Source organism: Lepisosteus platostomus, chromosome 18 (assembly GCF_059453375.1).
Source record: "Lepisosteus platostomus isolate fLepPlt1 chromosome 18, fLepPlt1.hap1, whole genome shotgun sequence".
Lineage (NCBI taxonomy): Eukaryota > Metazoa > Chordata > Actinopteri > Semionotiformes > Lepisosteidae > Lepisosteus > Lepisosteus platostomus.
In genome coordinates, this window is record NC_142628.1 from 6295813 (window position 1) to 6312277 (window position 16465).

At 39.4% G+C, this 16465-nt stretch overlaps 1 protein-coding gene and 1 long non-coding RNA gene across 4 annotated transcripts in view; one reads left to right on the top strand and one right to left on the bottom strand.

The window, feature by feature from the left end:
- LOC148645532 (uncharacterized) overlaps positions 1–14157 on the top strand; it is a 97405-nt gene extending 83248 nt beyond the window's left edge. For both annotated transcript variants that reach the window (XR_015928182.1, XR_015928183.1), the window contains 2 exons: positions 10881–12320; positions 14091–14157. This is a non-coding gene — a long non-coding RNA (uncharacterized LOC148645532). The remainder of the gene's footprint in view (positions 1–10880; positions 12321–14090) is intronic.
- Positions 2011–6533, bottom strand: lmo2 (LIM domain only 2 (rhombotin-like 1)). 2 transcript variants are annotated; one of them, XM_088611218.1, is made up of 4 exons: positions 6382–6533; positions 5823–6066; positions 3309–3524; positions 2011–2944 (listed from the first exon to the last, which is right to left on the bottom strand). In XM_088611218.1, the coding sequence occupies exons 2-4, from the start codon at positions 5861–5863 to the stop codon at positions 2725–2727; spliced, it is 477 nt and encodes a 158-aa protein (XP_088467344.1). In that variant the 5' UTR covers positions 5864–6066; positions 6382–6533; the 3' UTR covers positions 2011–2724. The 2 variants fall into 2 exon arrangements, with proteins under 2 accessions (XP_088467344.1, XP_088467343.1); XM_088611217.1 differs by having other exon boundaries at positions 5823–6514.
- Positions 14158–16465: the final 2308 nt, after the last annotated feature.

Genomic DNA, 16465 nt, shown 5'->3' on the forward strand with positions numbered 1-16465 from the left:
GAGGCCAGTCCGTCACAGGGCAAAAACACTCACACCAGGGCCAGCTTTCCCAGAAGCCAGTTAGCCCACCAGCATGTCTCTGGACTACAGGAGGAAACCCCAGCCTCTGAAGAAAACCCATGCTAATACGAGGAGCATACAAGCTCCAAGCAGAGAACACCCCAGGTTGAGAATTTAAACCAGGGCTCCAGCACTGCAAAGCAGAAAAGCTAACCACTGTGATGCTGTGCCGTTTTCACATCACATACCCTTTCAGAGCAAATCTAACACCTTAGAATGTGCTCTGGAAAAAAGAGCAATCTGGTTGATCTCAATGACTGCAACGGGATTTGTTCTGGGGAATTTAAGGGATCAACTAGGAAACATGATTCAGAGACTACTTTTGCCTGGAAAATAGCAGACCCATATCCCTGGCTATGTAAGCATGTTTTGAATTGGACTGGTGTAACTCCCATCTGATTTTAGAAAGAGCTCTTCCTTGGTCCTAATTTACAACAGCTAGTGCCCACAAGAAAGTACACAAGAAGGGCTTTTGTTGAGGAAGGGTGGACATGTACACGTTTCAGAGGCGCCCATCTTTTAGTCTAAAAGAAACAGCAGCATCAACAAAGTCTGTCGGTTGATGTATTTATGCAAAAAAACTAAGTCAATCCATGTGTCCAAAACACCATTCTGCCAAAACCTGTCTGGTCACCTGTTTCTGTTCCCTTATCCATATGTTAAGGAAGTAGCCTACTGTATAAATGTGCATTTTAACATCTTGACTCATATGTAGCAATTGACCTTTGGTCTTTTTTTCCCTCCATAGCCTTTTCATAAGTCTTCTTCCTGTAACCATTTATCTCTCCAGACCTTGTTGTTTTAAGGTAACAGACAGCAATAGACACTAGATTTCTTTTTCTTTTGTTTGGTATCATAGCCTATGTGTCCAAAACAATTACTAAACCTGTATATTTTCTTTTAGTATTTCAATAAGCTGCTACTTACCAAATTAGGTAATGGACTGAACAGCCTCATCTCATCACTACTTTTAATATATTAATAATTAGCATTTTACATTCTTATTGAGCTATACAACACGGACAGCTTCGTATCCGACTCTTATCCAATACATCTGTCAATGACATGAAGTTAAAAAATGCTTCAAACAAGACTGTAGTGCGCTTGAATTGAGACATGGATGTGTGCCATTATAAGACATACAAAACTGAACTTGGGCATGTAGAAAAATTACACAGAAGAAAAAATCTTAAATCACAGGAGACATTGTCTGCAGATATTTAAAGGGTCTGGAAGATGACTCAAGTAACACAAGTGTAACAAGTAACACATGAAAATAACTGTCAAACATGTTTAAATCCAAAGCAATACCCCCTAAATATGATATCCAGGCCACAGTTTGAGTTTGTCTTGGTTCGCTTACTTAGTTTATGATGGTTCTTGTTTATCGCGTTTCCAAAACCCTATGTTTGTTAAGAAACATGGAAAACCTAAGGAAAAGCAGTGTCCATTGTGGCTATTTTACCTCCAATTTTTTTTCTTTCCTAATAGTATTTCATTAAAAATATGATCTGAGTAGCCCTTACTCTTTTGAATGATGTGCACGTCGCTAGGGTTTTAATAAGACGGCTTGTTATGCAGCCCTCTGGTGCCCTCAAGTGGTAGATCGTGGTAGTGAAGCAGTAACTAGCAATTTATATGTTGTAAAGATGGAACACGGAAGTTAGCCTACAGTGTTTAAAACGTGCTAACGTTTGTTTGGTCATGTTGCTCAAAAAATAATATGCATAGAAGTTAGTCGTACTACGAAAAATGCCCCGAAAACAGGCAGGAATAAAATATCCTTTAAAAATCCTGCATTTTGTTTTCAAACAGCATAATAATCAAATGATGTATGACTGTGACCCCCAAGAACTAAATGCACATATTCTTAGTCATCTGTAAGTTTAGAACAAAAAATAAACTATTTAGAGAAAAATAAGTGCTCCACAGGGTTAAAAAAAGTCCCAATTGACAAGAATCTTTTTGTTTTTTAATAAAAGAATATCCCTTAAAATCTCAAGTCTCTATAATCACATTTTTTAAACCAAAACATTCAATGTCTGAACAGCTGTGACACTCAGAGACAACCCTGGAAGTTAGGTCTGCTCTGTTTCCTCATCCAAGAGAACCTTGTGTCACTGACCCTCCAGTACACAGGGGGCGCTGTTCTTCCTCGGCAGACATTCACACAGCAAGAGGATAAAGCAAATAAAAGTCAGTATTTCAAAAAGAGGAAGAAAAAAATCATGGTCTCCGTCATCATCCAGGATGGAGTAGATAATAACCAAAATGCTGCAGTGATCCAGCCTATTTACTAAAACTTCTGTTTTATATCCATAATAAAAAAAAGTCAATACAACATAAAATGCTACGATAAATTACGCAAAAACACAGTGTTCATCTAATGACCTTTCCTTCTACCTTTTTTGTGTGGAATTATGATTTTTTTTAAAAACATGTCTGTTTCCAAATTCAGAGTTGCAGTTTTAGATGCCAACTTTAATGATTCATTGACTAATAAGCGTCACTGCAGGTATTACGCTCCATGAGCGTAGGGTAGCATATAAAAAAGATTCTATTTTAGGCACCCATCAAAACTCAAAGATAATCTTCTATGGTTTTCTGCAAACTGAATGTGACTGACAGCTGGCTGTCTAGGACAGATACAGACAGGACCCTTTCCTACACCATGTTGTTGAGTTTAGTCCACTCGAAGATGTCCTGTTCACACACAATGTCCGAGTTGATGAGCAGGTAGCGGTCGCCCACGCAGAAGTGTTTCTGACAGGCCGCGCACTTGAAGCATTCGAGGTGGTAGACCTTGTCCCTCACGCGCATGGTCATCTCGAAGGCCCGGATCCGCTTGTCACAGGACGCGCAGAGCCCGTCTTGGCCAAACAGCCTGAGGAAATGGACACCACCCTGTTAGCCCCCTCTGCCGCTCGACCGCACAACTGAGAACCTCTCGCTACAGGGTGTCAAGACAGCTTACGGCATCGGTTAGAAATCGGGCGCAATAAGAATGTGAGGACACTTTTTAAAAAGTGAGGGAGGGAAAAGAGGATATCTCACTGACCCAAGGATCACCTCCCGCTCTTTCTTGAAGGATCCTAGGAAATCTGTGTTAAACTGTGTGGCCGAACAGTTTGTATCAGTCCTTTGTGTAAAGTTGTGCTTCCCGTTTTTACACCTACATTATTTCCCCTGTGTCCCCTGTGGCATTAGTAGTATAGGAAAGTGTATGAAACACACAGACCCAGCCCTACCTGAGATAATCTCTCCGGCACAGTTTCCGGCCCAGCTTGTAGTACAGCCTGCGGCCCACCTCCCCCAGCCTGCAGCCACACAGGTCGCAGCTCAGACAGTCCTCGTGCCAGTACTGCTCGATGGCCTTCAGGAAGAAGCGGTCTCCGATGCTCTGCTGGCACCCCCCGCACGTCAGGAGGGAGGGGGGCATCTGCAGGACCTCATCCACTGGCTCTCTGAGGAGGGAGCAGGGTCCGTTCGTGAGCAAGAGAGCCAGCAACCGATTGCCACACACATCGCCAAGAACAGGGGGCAAACAGACGCAGCAACTGCACTGCCGGAAAAAAACTTTTAGAAACCACCTGGGTAACAATTCATCTAGGTGGTTTCTTGTGCCTCCGTCTGGAGGTTTTGGTTGTGTTTGCTTCCCAGTTTGGACACTTTTTTTCAATTAGCTGTCAAACAGAGGAAGCTAGCTGAGAAGCCAAAAGAAATGTGCAAATATAATGACAAAAAGGTGGATCTTCAGTCCAAGAATCTGCACAGCCGCAAAAACACACCACTATTGAAATGAGTACGGGTGTAAGGGGTATTGTAATTGTGCTATAGTTTCAAAAAATAATCTTTAATTTGTACATGTAATCAGTACTCTTTGTAAAATAATCCTGGAAACAGAAATCTGAAAATCAGGTACGCTAGACTGGCTGCTAGGATTTGGCTGCTAGCAACTACATATACAGTCTACATATACACTGAAACAATTTTGACTGCACTTGAAGAAGTGACTTTTAGAAACTAAGCATTTTTAAACATTATGAGTATCAGAATGTTGAAGTGTTGTGAAGTTTTCTTCATGTCAAAAAATGTCGTCACCCAGAGGTCTGGCAAGCAGGCCGATTTGAGGTTAGATGATGGCATACAGGCATTGTTGTGAACTTTACAGATCCAATCAGATGATGCATCCATGATCCTGACTTCAATACCTTGCCTGCCTTTGTGGAGCTAGCATGTGTTCATCATATTCACACTGATTTTTACTAGGCACTCTATAATAGTATAATTTCCTCACATCTCTCTCACTGGTGACCTTTCTGGTGACATTTGCTGTAGATTATGCATTACCATCATTCCCCAACAGAGGGAGCAGCTTCCCACGAAATAAAAAAACACTATATGCGCAGTGTATGCCCATATATCTGTCACAGGGCACAGGGAGAAGGAAAAACAAGGTTTTGTGTAAAAATAAGAGGTGAGTGGGGAATACAACTGACCCTCATTTCACACACATTTTTCTTAAAATGTATTTTGCTCCTGCATCATCTGTTTAAAAGCAGCAAGGATGTACTGTATATTTATTAGGTTATGACATTTCTTTGTTTAAATAATAGAAAAAATAGCTACAGTTATTTACTTAATATATACCTAATGTATTGTGTATATGATATACAATAAAAGTGCAAAAGTAACATTCTTTTTTATCTGAGGTATATATTTGGCGTTCCATGGTTTAGATTTCCCCAGTACAGCACATCTCTGTATTGGTGTGTTACCTAGAATCTATTAAAAGAAACTTATCAAAAGTTATCATATAGTCAAAACAAAATACAATTAATGCATAAAAATGTGGAGTAACCCAAACTTTACTACCTGAATTTGCACACTTACAGATTGCTGTCTATCAACTCAAAGGGCATGGGTTCTACACATCTTTTGTTAGTAAGGATTGAATGAGTATTGTCACTTAATATGCATTATCCTATTCTGAGTACTTAACTAAAGAATGAGCTAGTGCTAGTAGTGATTATTACATTAATGTCTTCTGACACTGGGATCGCAGTAGTGATAAGAGAGCTAGTGAAAATCTACATCTCAAATAGAACAGAAAACCTCAATAGTCTTTTTTTTAAACCACCTAGTATACATTATCGAAACACTGCTCTTGTAATTTCTTTACACAAACCAATTGTCAGTGCATTTTAATCTACGTCATTATGCTGTTTTGCATTGCCCCTTTCTTAAAAGGCTATTTACAATTCATATACCTGTTGAAAATGTGATAGTTTAATTACATCTGGCGCCTGGTTCTGAAACTCGGCTTACGAAAGCAAACAGTTCACAGAATGCAAGGCCTACTGTAAAAGAAACTATCGCCACAGTCATTTCATTACTGCCAAGAAGACTTAAACATCAAGCTTTATTTGCCTCTGACTCAATCCCACAAGTGAAACTAATCTTAAGTGACATTGCTTCTAAATTCTAATTACTTTTTAGATCTAGAGTTGCATGTTTAAGATCACAAGAGATTTTACTCAATATGGCCTCTGTCTTTGTTAGATATATAAAGTTCAGTCTTAAATTATTTCGGATTAATGGGAAAAAAAAAGCTCTAAGACCCTGGTGGTCACAGGTATGAAAGTGACAGATAGTTTGGATGTTGTTTTGGGGTAAATTCTTTCCTTAAAAACAAAAAGTGCACATGCGTGAAAAGAAACACTGCAAGTCATTAGTTTCAAAGGCATCACCATTGCACTTACTCTGACGCCTCCAAGCTTTTCCTTTCAATAGCAGATGACATTCCAAGATGTTCCTTGCGGGCAATGACGATGGCATCAAACACCTTTTACTACTGCGTCGGGAACTTCGGCTTTTATAGAGGCTCCTGCTCCTTAATCCGGCGGCACGTATGCTTTATATCCCCACTTCCGACTCCTCTCGCATATTTCTTATGACAATATGATTTTTCGGCAAGAACTGCACCTGTTCATCTTATTCTATTTTCTAAAAAAAAAAACAGCACCAAAGGCAAAGACCGTGGAAATCGCGTTTACTTGAGCTGTACAGTTCCTTCCTACAATTTATATATTAAAACATACATGTAAGACCGCAGACGGGATCCTTAAACATAATTTACAATTTTCGATATTAGTAATTATTATTATTATTATTATTTCCTGGAGATCATAACATCCCATTTGCTATACTGTTGTTCTTGTGCTTACGGCTCAAGTATTCTTCAGCATTAACAGTGAAGATAGCAGTGAATATCAATGGCTGCTTAAAAATATTTCTTATTCCCTCTATGTCATCCCTTACCGTCTCCCTTAATCTGCGGTTAGTCGCGGGGACGGCTTTTGTACGGCAGCTCTCTGTACCGTAGGTATTTTTACATAGCTCTGCCCCTTGGTTTCTGGTTTCGTTTCCTCTTTCCTGCTCACGACTCCTTCACAATCGAAGGAAACGTGTTTTAAAGAGACAGGGGCAGCTCATTTGGGGATGTGAAAAAGCGTAATGCAAACAGCCCGGGGCTGCCCAGTTGAGAGTCTGCGGAGTCGTGAGGGTTTTTTATTTCACTGCGGAAAGAGCTTGTTTTTAGCTAGACGGTTTGGCTTAAAGGGGCGTAAAATCACATTTTACCAAGAGGGTCAAGTCGTGAAAGGCACCGCATCACTAAACGGTGATACCCCCTCCTCGCGAGCACTTTTTAATCTACTTATTATAACATTTTTCTGTCTCTCAAGACCTGCAAACTCTTTAATTGTCTATTTCACAATGTACAAAAAAAAAACATACAGTATATACGTCTGTGTGTGTCAGAGAGTGTGGGACAAAATATTTTTCATTCTCCTTTCCCCTGAAACCTAGATACAGAGATTCTCACTGAAGAAGCTGATTATCACTGGATGGTTGGCTTGTATTGAAATGGAAAGACGATGCTCGTAATCTTAAGATCACTTGTTCCATTGCCTTATTCTTCTTGAAAATGAAGAGTAAACCTTTCTAACAAAATCTGTACATTCTCAGATGTAACGAAGTTCACCTGCTGGGTGCTTCCTGAGCAGAAGTAGTTAAGTTCATAGGTTAAGGGACTCGCTGAGTTCTGAGTAGACGAAGGCAGCAATTAAACCCATTAAAAGTAAAGAATTGCAAAATAACTGTGGGGGCTTTCAAATGGGGAACAGCACAGAAGGAGTGTGCTGAAATTAAGCTCTTTCAGAGCCAATATTCAGAGTCAATAAGGTGATATTCTGCAATACAAGGACTAGTGTTTTTGCTCCTTGAGGTGGCTTAAACATCTGTGTGCAATTGCAGTTTTACACGAGGCTGCATCTGAATCCCGTATTTTCATCAGGTGTTCAATTCAATTATTGTTTAAAATGCTTCTCCCCTTATGGAGGCAATAAGGCGTATTTAAAAGAAAAAGAAAAATCACTTCTCAGCTGCACCCCAGTCATGATTCAGGAAGAGTTCAACAACTATTAGGCCACAACTTTTATGTTGTCTAATAATTAGTTTAAACTGACTTTTAAAAGAAAAGACATATTGGGAACAATATTTTTCTATGTTTTCACTGCCTTTACGTTGCGAGAATTCCCTCATGAGTATTTAGTAATCGCTCTGATAGTAAAGGGGGGGTTGCACAAGTGAATTTAACATTTTTTAAGGTTTAATACCCTAGTTAACAGAAAGGATGTTGAGGCCGTATTTAAAATACTGTGGAGAGCGTTTTGCACAACAAAACACTGTGTCTCCTGGCCCCATCCATCCAACTAGGCATTTCAACGTCAGCTCTCTGAGGGTAGACTCACCCATGGGACAAACAGGGTGGCCAGATGGTAAACTAAATTTAGCTAAAGCAGGCAGACGAGGCTCTGCGTGTGCTTGAACTCTCCCCTCAGGAGAATGCACACGAACAATGGGTTAACCCCCTCTGCACTTGTTATTCTTAACCCCACCCTGCTGCAGCTGTTAAAAGCGTTCCTCTTATCTGCTGCCAGGGCTGCTCTGCTGCCTGATTCTAAGGAGGCCAGGGGCCTGCAGAGACACTGGGCTCTGAGATACTGTAACTCCCAGAGCTCTGTGAAGGAGATATACTGAGCAGGGACCAGGGCTCCCTCAAAGATTTGGATGCTGGAAAGACATCACTTTATCAGAGAGACATCACTTTGGCTAACTGGCACATAAAAACATGACCTGGTGCCATTCACTCAAATTCATTTTGCACAGACAGGTGCTACTATGATTTAAATCTGAGTGAATGAGAGGAGGATGTCAGTGTCACTTTTGGTCACTTGCCCTTTTTCTTCTGCTAGGGAGATTTCATTTCCTCCATCTGTCACAGTGAGCTAGAGGTTTAGTGTAGTTATTATTTACAGGAGTTCCTTTATCAGTCCCTCACAAAAGCAAGTTACAAATCTCTGCTTATGGAACTGGTCTGCGTGGTGGTAATATCAACAACAGTTTGTCTGCGTACAGTATTTGCTCGAACTTATTTGCTTGTATATGTTTCTATTTATTTTATTATCGAAAAATATGATGAACATGATTGACTATAAATACTAAACTATAAAAGAAAATTATCACTCGATGCATGTGTTTTTTTAAATAAAAATGAGGTACAGATTTGGGGTATATTTTATATGTTTTTGGTGTCATCGTGATTAGCTGATCACTTGTGATGGACTCAGATGACTGTTAGATAATAACCTCGGGGGTGAGGGAGCTGATAAGACAACTTAACCTATTGGACATGAAGGACATGAAGTAAGTTAAGAAATAAGAAGACAGAAAGGAACCAGTATTGAAAAGAACAATGCCTTTGTGCCGTTGGTAAGTTGGCATATGGGCTGAAGCTGAGCACTGCCACTTGCCTTCTGGGTTTCAGCCATTTCTAAGCTGCCCAGACTTCTCTTGCTGCTCTTCCTGCAAGCTCATCTTGAAGTGATAACATTCCAGCAGGATCGTGCACGGCCTCATGCTGCTTGTGTAATCAATAGCTTTGTTGTGTGACGAGAATGTTACAATAATGCCAGACTTCCCAGACTTCCCAGCTGGTATGATATGCAGTATCTAGGACTCAGAGGCCAGCAAACAGACACATGCTTGAGCAAGCTCCATGAGGAGAATAGGTCAGAAACCCACAAAACAATATCTACAACCTGGTGTAAAGAATGCATGGCAGACCTACAGCTTCCAGACTTGGCCACACACACTACTATCCTGTGACTTCCACAGCAAACCCCCTGGTGATCAGTTGTGATCAACCCTGCAGATGACAAATGTTGATCAGAATAATGAATGAAACTGTCAAAGCACCTGCCACAAAAAAGACCACTGTCATTTCCCTCATTCTTTGCATTGTTATGTTATACATTTCTTCTTAGGCTCAGTACATGTGAATAATGCCAATTCTGTGTCCAAGTTTAAGCCCAAATGGAGACCTGGTGTTTGTCAGTCTCTACAGAGTCTGTATAAAAATGGCAGTAATAATAAATGAGTGAGAAAACAATATTCTTCATTAATTACTTCAACTTAGAGAGCAAATGCTATTGTTTCAAAATGCCTTAACCTATTGTATATGCTCTCACTCATTGAACACCTGTGACTTGTTAACAATTTTAAAAGATTTTTAATCGAGCAGTTCCTACCCTTTTATAGTTGTTTCCGTGTGCATTGTGTGTTACTTGGCAACAAGACTTTTGAGTAATTTTGAGTAAGTGAGTAACGGAAGTGTCCGTTTTCAACGCAAAGGAGATTTTCTTGACCATTTTTGTGATTGACCAGTTATAAACCCTGTCAGTACAGGAATGAAAGAGTTTACTATTACCTGCAGATGCCTTTAGTTATGATTTCCGAACAATCTCAATTACCATGTCGGTTCCATGCTGGAGCCAAACTTTAAACAACGTGTACAATTCCAGCAGGACAAATCTGTGAATATGTCTGTAACAGGTATCATTGTATAATTATATTCCACAAGCTTTCCCCCCTTACAATTATCCCGATAATTGACCTGATGCATAATATGTAAACAGAAAATGAATAAAAATATGGGTGAATTAAAAACAGATTGAGCAATTCCGTTAGAAGAGACAGCTGAGATTGCATGGTAATGGAGAGCCGAAAGGCCTATTGCAGAATTGACCAAACAAATCTGTCCACAACGGTTGTTGCTGACACAGCTTGTCTGTATCGCCCTGGAAACAGAACTACCTGACTCAAAGTAAATGATTCAACACTTGTTGTCCTTCCTTCCCCTTTCTTTTGGCACTGAGAGCAAGTATATTGACTTGATTTCAGATTTCGTCTACAACAACCGAGTCAGCGATGCTTTTCAGTTGTTCAGCATTTCTGAACTAGGAATTAATGTTCCTTTTAGGGTAACACCTTCAGTTAATAGGCAAAAAGAGACAGTGGCCTACTGACGTACTTAAAGAGGATTCTGAACATGATATCAATATCCCTACTAGTTCTTCTTTTGCCACAGAAATACTAAAAGCTGTGGTTGGGTTACATTAAAATTATTCAAAACAAACTGTAAGAGTCAGGTACATATCAACAATGTTCCAGTCCCTGCCCATGTCAGACATACAACTGGACCCACCCCAACATTTTTTTCTAATCGTTGAATCAGTTCTATAACGGGATTTAGAAACTATGAGATTATATATATATATGTTATTCCTTAGCCTTCCCGCTTCTAGCTACTTGGGGTTTAACCTAGATGTGGGAAAGGATTAAGAAGCAGGGAGACGCTGAAATGTTCAGCTGCAGAGGAGAGATCCAGGACATTATTTCTATCCACTGTTTTCCAGGGAATTGACTGGATGAACCAGGATAAACAGGAAGTGAGCGAAGACCGAACTAGCAGGGGGCACTGCTGTTTGCTGTTCCGACTTCCTGCCTGTTGCGCATCGCCATCCTGCTGAGCTCTGATAGGACGACTCTGTCCAGATGGCCCAACCTGATAGGACAGGCTGGCCACTGGTGGGCGAAACACCGCAAAACCTCAAGGCTCTTCATCACAAGTTTGACTGGGGGTTCCCATGAATGAGCAGCATCCAAATCCCGGCTTTCTCCTATCCATTTTAACAAAGGAGCCGTTACAAGGCTATTTATAACACTGCTTGTGAAAAAAAGTTTTTACATATCAGCTGAGTTTTGAAAAAAATAGTTCAAGTATTTGTGTGAATATGTTAATTTGTTGCATGACTGCAGCTGCATCAGTGCAGCTGTTTCAGTTTTCACATCAAATGTGTGGCACATGAAACACAGCCATGCAGTGTAGAAAGGATGTGCTAAATTTCATTTCTAATGCATCATTGCAGAAAGCCAGATTCTCAGATAGAGAAAGTGGAGGGCTCAGTTAAAACTAGACTAAGTGGAGGCGTCAAAAAGAAGAACAGGAGTCCAAGCTAAAAATGGCAAATGTATCTGTTTGTGTTGATTTAAGCCTGCTCTTTTGTGGTTGACTGTATATGATATTTGCATATATGTTTTAAAAGGCTCTTAAAAGTTTGAAAGTGCTCATGGCATGGGAGATTGATAGTTATGCTGAAAGTTATATGTGGTTTAACTTATTGCATCAGGTTTTTTTAAAAACATGCTAGTAGGATGAAAGGTCACTGATCATTTGTCCCAACATATTTACAGTGTTAGTGATCCCCTGTAAGTAAAGCAGAACCTTATGACCCCTGCCAGCACACCTGCATCACCACTTGTATCAGCAGAAAATGATCTATTGAAGCAGCAAACCAAGAAGTATCTTTCTTTCTGTTTTTGTTGCATTCCCACAGGACTGATATAATCAACACTGATTCAAGGGATAGGAACAATTTCTGTCAAATAAATGTCAAATGTACTACTGGCTAAGCTTAACAGTTGATGCAAAGGAGGGAGAAAATGCCAACAGAAGAAAAACAGTAGTTAATATTATTTCCGTTGGCGTTGTCATTTTTTATGATAGTGATGATAATAATTTCAAATATAAGCAGACCTTTTGTCTCCACGTTGAGGGGAAAAGCTGGAAAATTTTTGGAGACAGGATCGTTTTGTGAAAAGTTCTAATGTCTCTCTCGCCCTTATCTCCTCCGGCACCTGTTTGTGAAAGCCGCATGGAGTCTTTCAGCTCAGCCAGAGTCTCTCTGGTAAAGCCGGTCTTCCTGTCTTGCCCTCGTGATTAATGGGTCCTCTCACACGCGTTTGCCCTCAGATGGCCGGGCCGACACTGCGTCTGTGAAGTGGTCACACTCGAGGTGAGGATGTTTTGCTGGGCTCAGGGTTCTCTCCACACCCAACAAAAGAATTCCCATAAATCCGTTATCAGTTCATTAGCCCCCGTGACTAATGAGCACATTTCCATTAAACACTTCCAGCCAGACCGGAGTTTACAATTCCAGTCTGTGGATTAGTAACTGTATTCATAATTATATGTCTGGAAATTTTATTTTTCAGGTCTTAAAACTAACATTGCATTGGCACATGTTCTCAGAACACTTCACTAATTAGCTTTATAGCCTTATTACCAATTGCATGTCTCACGATAACAAACACCTTTCTCTACCTTTATGCTTATTTTGGATATGTTTCATCCTAATTCACTTTCCCAGCAAACATTATACTTCTGAAAACACTTGATAGTGCTCTCTCTCAGGGATTGTGGAGGAAGGAAATTCTGTTTCACAATGCCTCTTTTCCACTGGCAAAGCCTTGGGTTGCTGCACTAACATGCATCCCCTGCCATTTCCTCACTAAGCCTGCAGCTGTCATTTACGAAGCAATTTCTGCTGGGGATATTTGACATACATATACAGTACATAGAATAGTATATGTGTTATTATACTACCATCAGGGAGTCATGGAATAAGTGGTAAGAGAATACCACCACACAGGTAAATGCTGAAGTTGAACTTTTTTTCCACATTTGAACAGTACTTTTTTTTTTTTACCAAAAACCACAAGAAATGAACTTCTGTGCTTTATAGTTGCTCAACCGGAATACAACAAAAACACAACTATAAGAACAGCACGTAAAATAAAGGTTTCAAAACTACACGCATTTAGTTGGTGAGTCCAAAATATAATTCCCTATACAACAGTTTATTTGTCAGTCACGGAATACTGTTGAGAGCTGGAATGTCAAAAGACAGCTGAAATAAGTCAAATTGCAAATGATGCCTAGTATTCTTTTTCTTCTGGTTCAAGAGCTTTGCTAGATGCTTTAGAACAGGGGCCACGAACAGGCAGTCTGTGATCCTCCAGCGAAGCCATTTTGTGGTAATTTAAAACACTTATTGGAGTTGGGTGTACATGTTACAGGAGGTCAGTCTTTAAAATACACTTTCATAGTTCTCACTGCTAAAGATGAGAGGCAAAGATGAGAGCTGTTTGTCTGCACATTGTTTCTATATGAAAGCAAATTACTTTATTATTGCCTGAGCTATTATATAAACTGTGAGAAATGCCTGTCAGCTGTGATGTATCTTTGCTCTAACAATAATGTTGACAAGCTATGTAAAAAATTAAAAATAGTGATTTATTTAATAATGTTTGGGTGACACTTCCATAGTGTGCTAAGTATACCTAATGCGTCTGCACTACCTAATTTGCTGGGCTCTGCCTAAAAAAAACTCCCCTTTTTTGATGTATGTATGACAACAATGACTTTATTCTATATAACGTTTATTGAATCTGTCCTAACATTCACTACAGTAGCCTGGTTTGGGAACCTTAATACACGCAATAAAAACAGACTGAGCAGGACTGTGAACGTATCCAGCAAAACTATTGGTGCACAATAGCTAGAGCTTTCAGACTTCCTATAGTGTGGATATATCACCGACTGTCATGACAAACCCTCATACAGTGAATTTGACCTCCTTCCATCTGGGCATCGATTTAGACTACCCAGATTCAAGTGCAACAGTACTAAGTTATCCTTTATCCCTGCGATTAAGCTGCTTGGACAATTGATTGTGTATTTGTATTTTTCTCATCATACTTGTATCTCTCTTATTTGTTAACAGGTTCCTGTTCTATTCAATGTGTTGTGTACTGTGTTATGTCCTTTACCTGGCATTCCCATCTGGGACAATAAAAGTAAGTAAACATTTACAGTAGTCTGTAACGTTTGGAATCATATGGGCGATTGATTTAATAACATAGATTTTTAACACTAGAAATTCGAAAATCAAACGGTAAATGAGGGGCAAGATAACGATTGGCACTTTCTTATAGTGGTGTAATCAGAGCTGGACTTCCTGTTTTGGCTATGTGACATTTGTGGGATAGCCCGAACTGAAAGCAAAAGGTCTTTGCTCAAATGGTGCAGTCAGAAAACAAAAGACAAATGTACTAAGAGCATACCAATAGCCAGCTCAGATCTCATTTTTATTTTTCCTATGAGTTCAGTGGAATAGAAATTAGGTCATGGTGCATGGCTGCAAGCTTTCCCTTTTAGCAAGCCAGGTTCATCACAGTTTCAATGGAAGGACACTGTGACTGGTTATAATCTCAAAGGAACAAAACTGCAATGTGTGACATCCCTTCCAAGACCAGTTGTTGTATGTTAGATAAATGTAAATATGCATAAATAAGCCTTATGCTTATTTATGCATATTTATATCCTTAAATGCTTAAATAAGCCTTTTATCTTATATTTTAAGAATAGGGTTATTCATAACATAATTTAAAGGGCTTAAACTTTTTATTTTTCCAAACTTCAAAATTTGTTAAACTGGCAGTACTTAAAGTGACATCAGAATATGCTGCCCCACCAAAACAATAACTGCTTGCCATTTTCTTGAGGTTGCCAGATTGTTTGGGTTTCATGTTTTGCTAGTTTTGGAAACAGAGTGAGAAGATTGTTCCACTGCAAACAAGTTGTGTTATTCTCCATCCTCAGTATACAGCAGATCTTTTCTGAACCGATGTTTTTTTTTTCTTTTGTGGCGGTTACCTACTAGAACAGAATTAGTATCACAAGTGAATTGTCCACATTCCCTTTCCCAGTCAGCCAGGGTCTGGATGGGTTGTTGACTCTCTGATAGGGCAGACTCCAAGACAACGGCCATCCGGGTAGTGCTTCCTGTCTAACCTAAAACAATTACTGGCTCCTTTCTCAAAGCAGACAGGCTTGTGAGGTAATGTGGTCTAATTAAATTCCTTGGGAGTAAATAAGCCTCTGAGCATGAAAATGGATTGAACAGGTATTGGCTGCATTCTGGTGGAGTACATAGCAGATAGTTATTACTTGTAATGAACATTCTGTATATTGTACTTATGCTACAATTCTGTGAAGGCTGATATACAGTAGCTTGATTTGTTTACTGCTTAATAGTTTACTGCAGGTGGTTGTCACAGCCCATCAGCCAGTCTAATTTGGGAATTCGTGTCACAAAGTGAAATCATTTAACAATTATTTTTTATTTTTATCTTCTGTAGAAGACACTTTTCACTTTTCACTTTTCACTTGAATTTGATATATATGTGTGAAAGCACCATTTCACTCATCAATAATGGAGATAACCAGCAATGGCTGGGAAAGAGCATTCGAACAGATCTGAAGTTTGTTTCATCCGTTTAGCCCTGAGCAACCCCGAACTGACAGCCAGGAAGTTTAATCTGTTCTTCTACACAGAGCACATTCTGTCACTTTAGCTTTTGGAAATGTAGCTAGTTAGTAGGTGACACTAATAATGACTGCAGAATTGAATCAGTGTTGTTTTTTTAACAGTTTCTCCACATAATTAGATAAGTGTCTATCACGCTACTAAAGTTTTCTTTTACAAATATGAGGGGAGGATATGGTATAGAGCACCAAAATCAAAAGGCTATTTTGAAAGTGAAAATTGCATTTATTTCACTGAGTCAAAAAATAACAGTTCTGAAATTGCATTTTCTGAAAGGTTACCTAGAAATATAAATTGTTAATTATATGAATATAATATAAATATTTGCTTTAATAAAATAAATCTTTTAATCTTTTAAGAGGGATCTTTTGGAAGCTGTTTGATTACATGTTAGTTTCTGTTTTGCCACAGTGCTACACAGGGATGACATACCTAATTCAATCAATAAAGAATGCATTGTTACTGAATTGTTACTTTATACATTAAAACTTCCTTGATAGGAAGGGCCATCAACTATAAACACCCCCACAGAAAAATTAGTGTAAAATCACAATAAAATACGTTAATTTCTCTTGTAGACAGGAATACTCTCTGTGTGGTAGAAGGTTTTCCGAATGTACTGTACAATTTCCTGGAATGCTTGTGGAATATTTTTAGAGGCTTGGCCTCTGTTCCTGTCCAAATTTTTCCAGGGAACAGTGTCTCTGCCATAACAACCTAAGGCAAATGAGGGCTGAGTTGGGAACCTGATAAAAATGTACATGAGAAAG

Coding starts and splice junctions, on each gene's coding strand:
- lmo2 (XM_088611218.1), bottom strand. CDS start 5,863: ATGTCATCTGCTATTGAAAGGAAAAGCTTGGAGGCGTCAGA. Junction 3,525..5,822: donor AAAAGCTTGGAGGCGTCAGA/GTAAGTGCAATG, acceptor CTCCCTCCTCAG/AGAGCCAGTGGATGAGGTCC. Junction 2,945..3,308: donor TGCCGGAGAGATTATCTCAG/GTAGGGCTGGGT, acceptor CCATTTCCTCAG/GCTGTTTGGCCAAGACGGGC.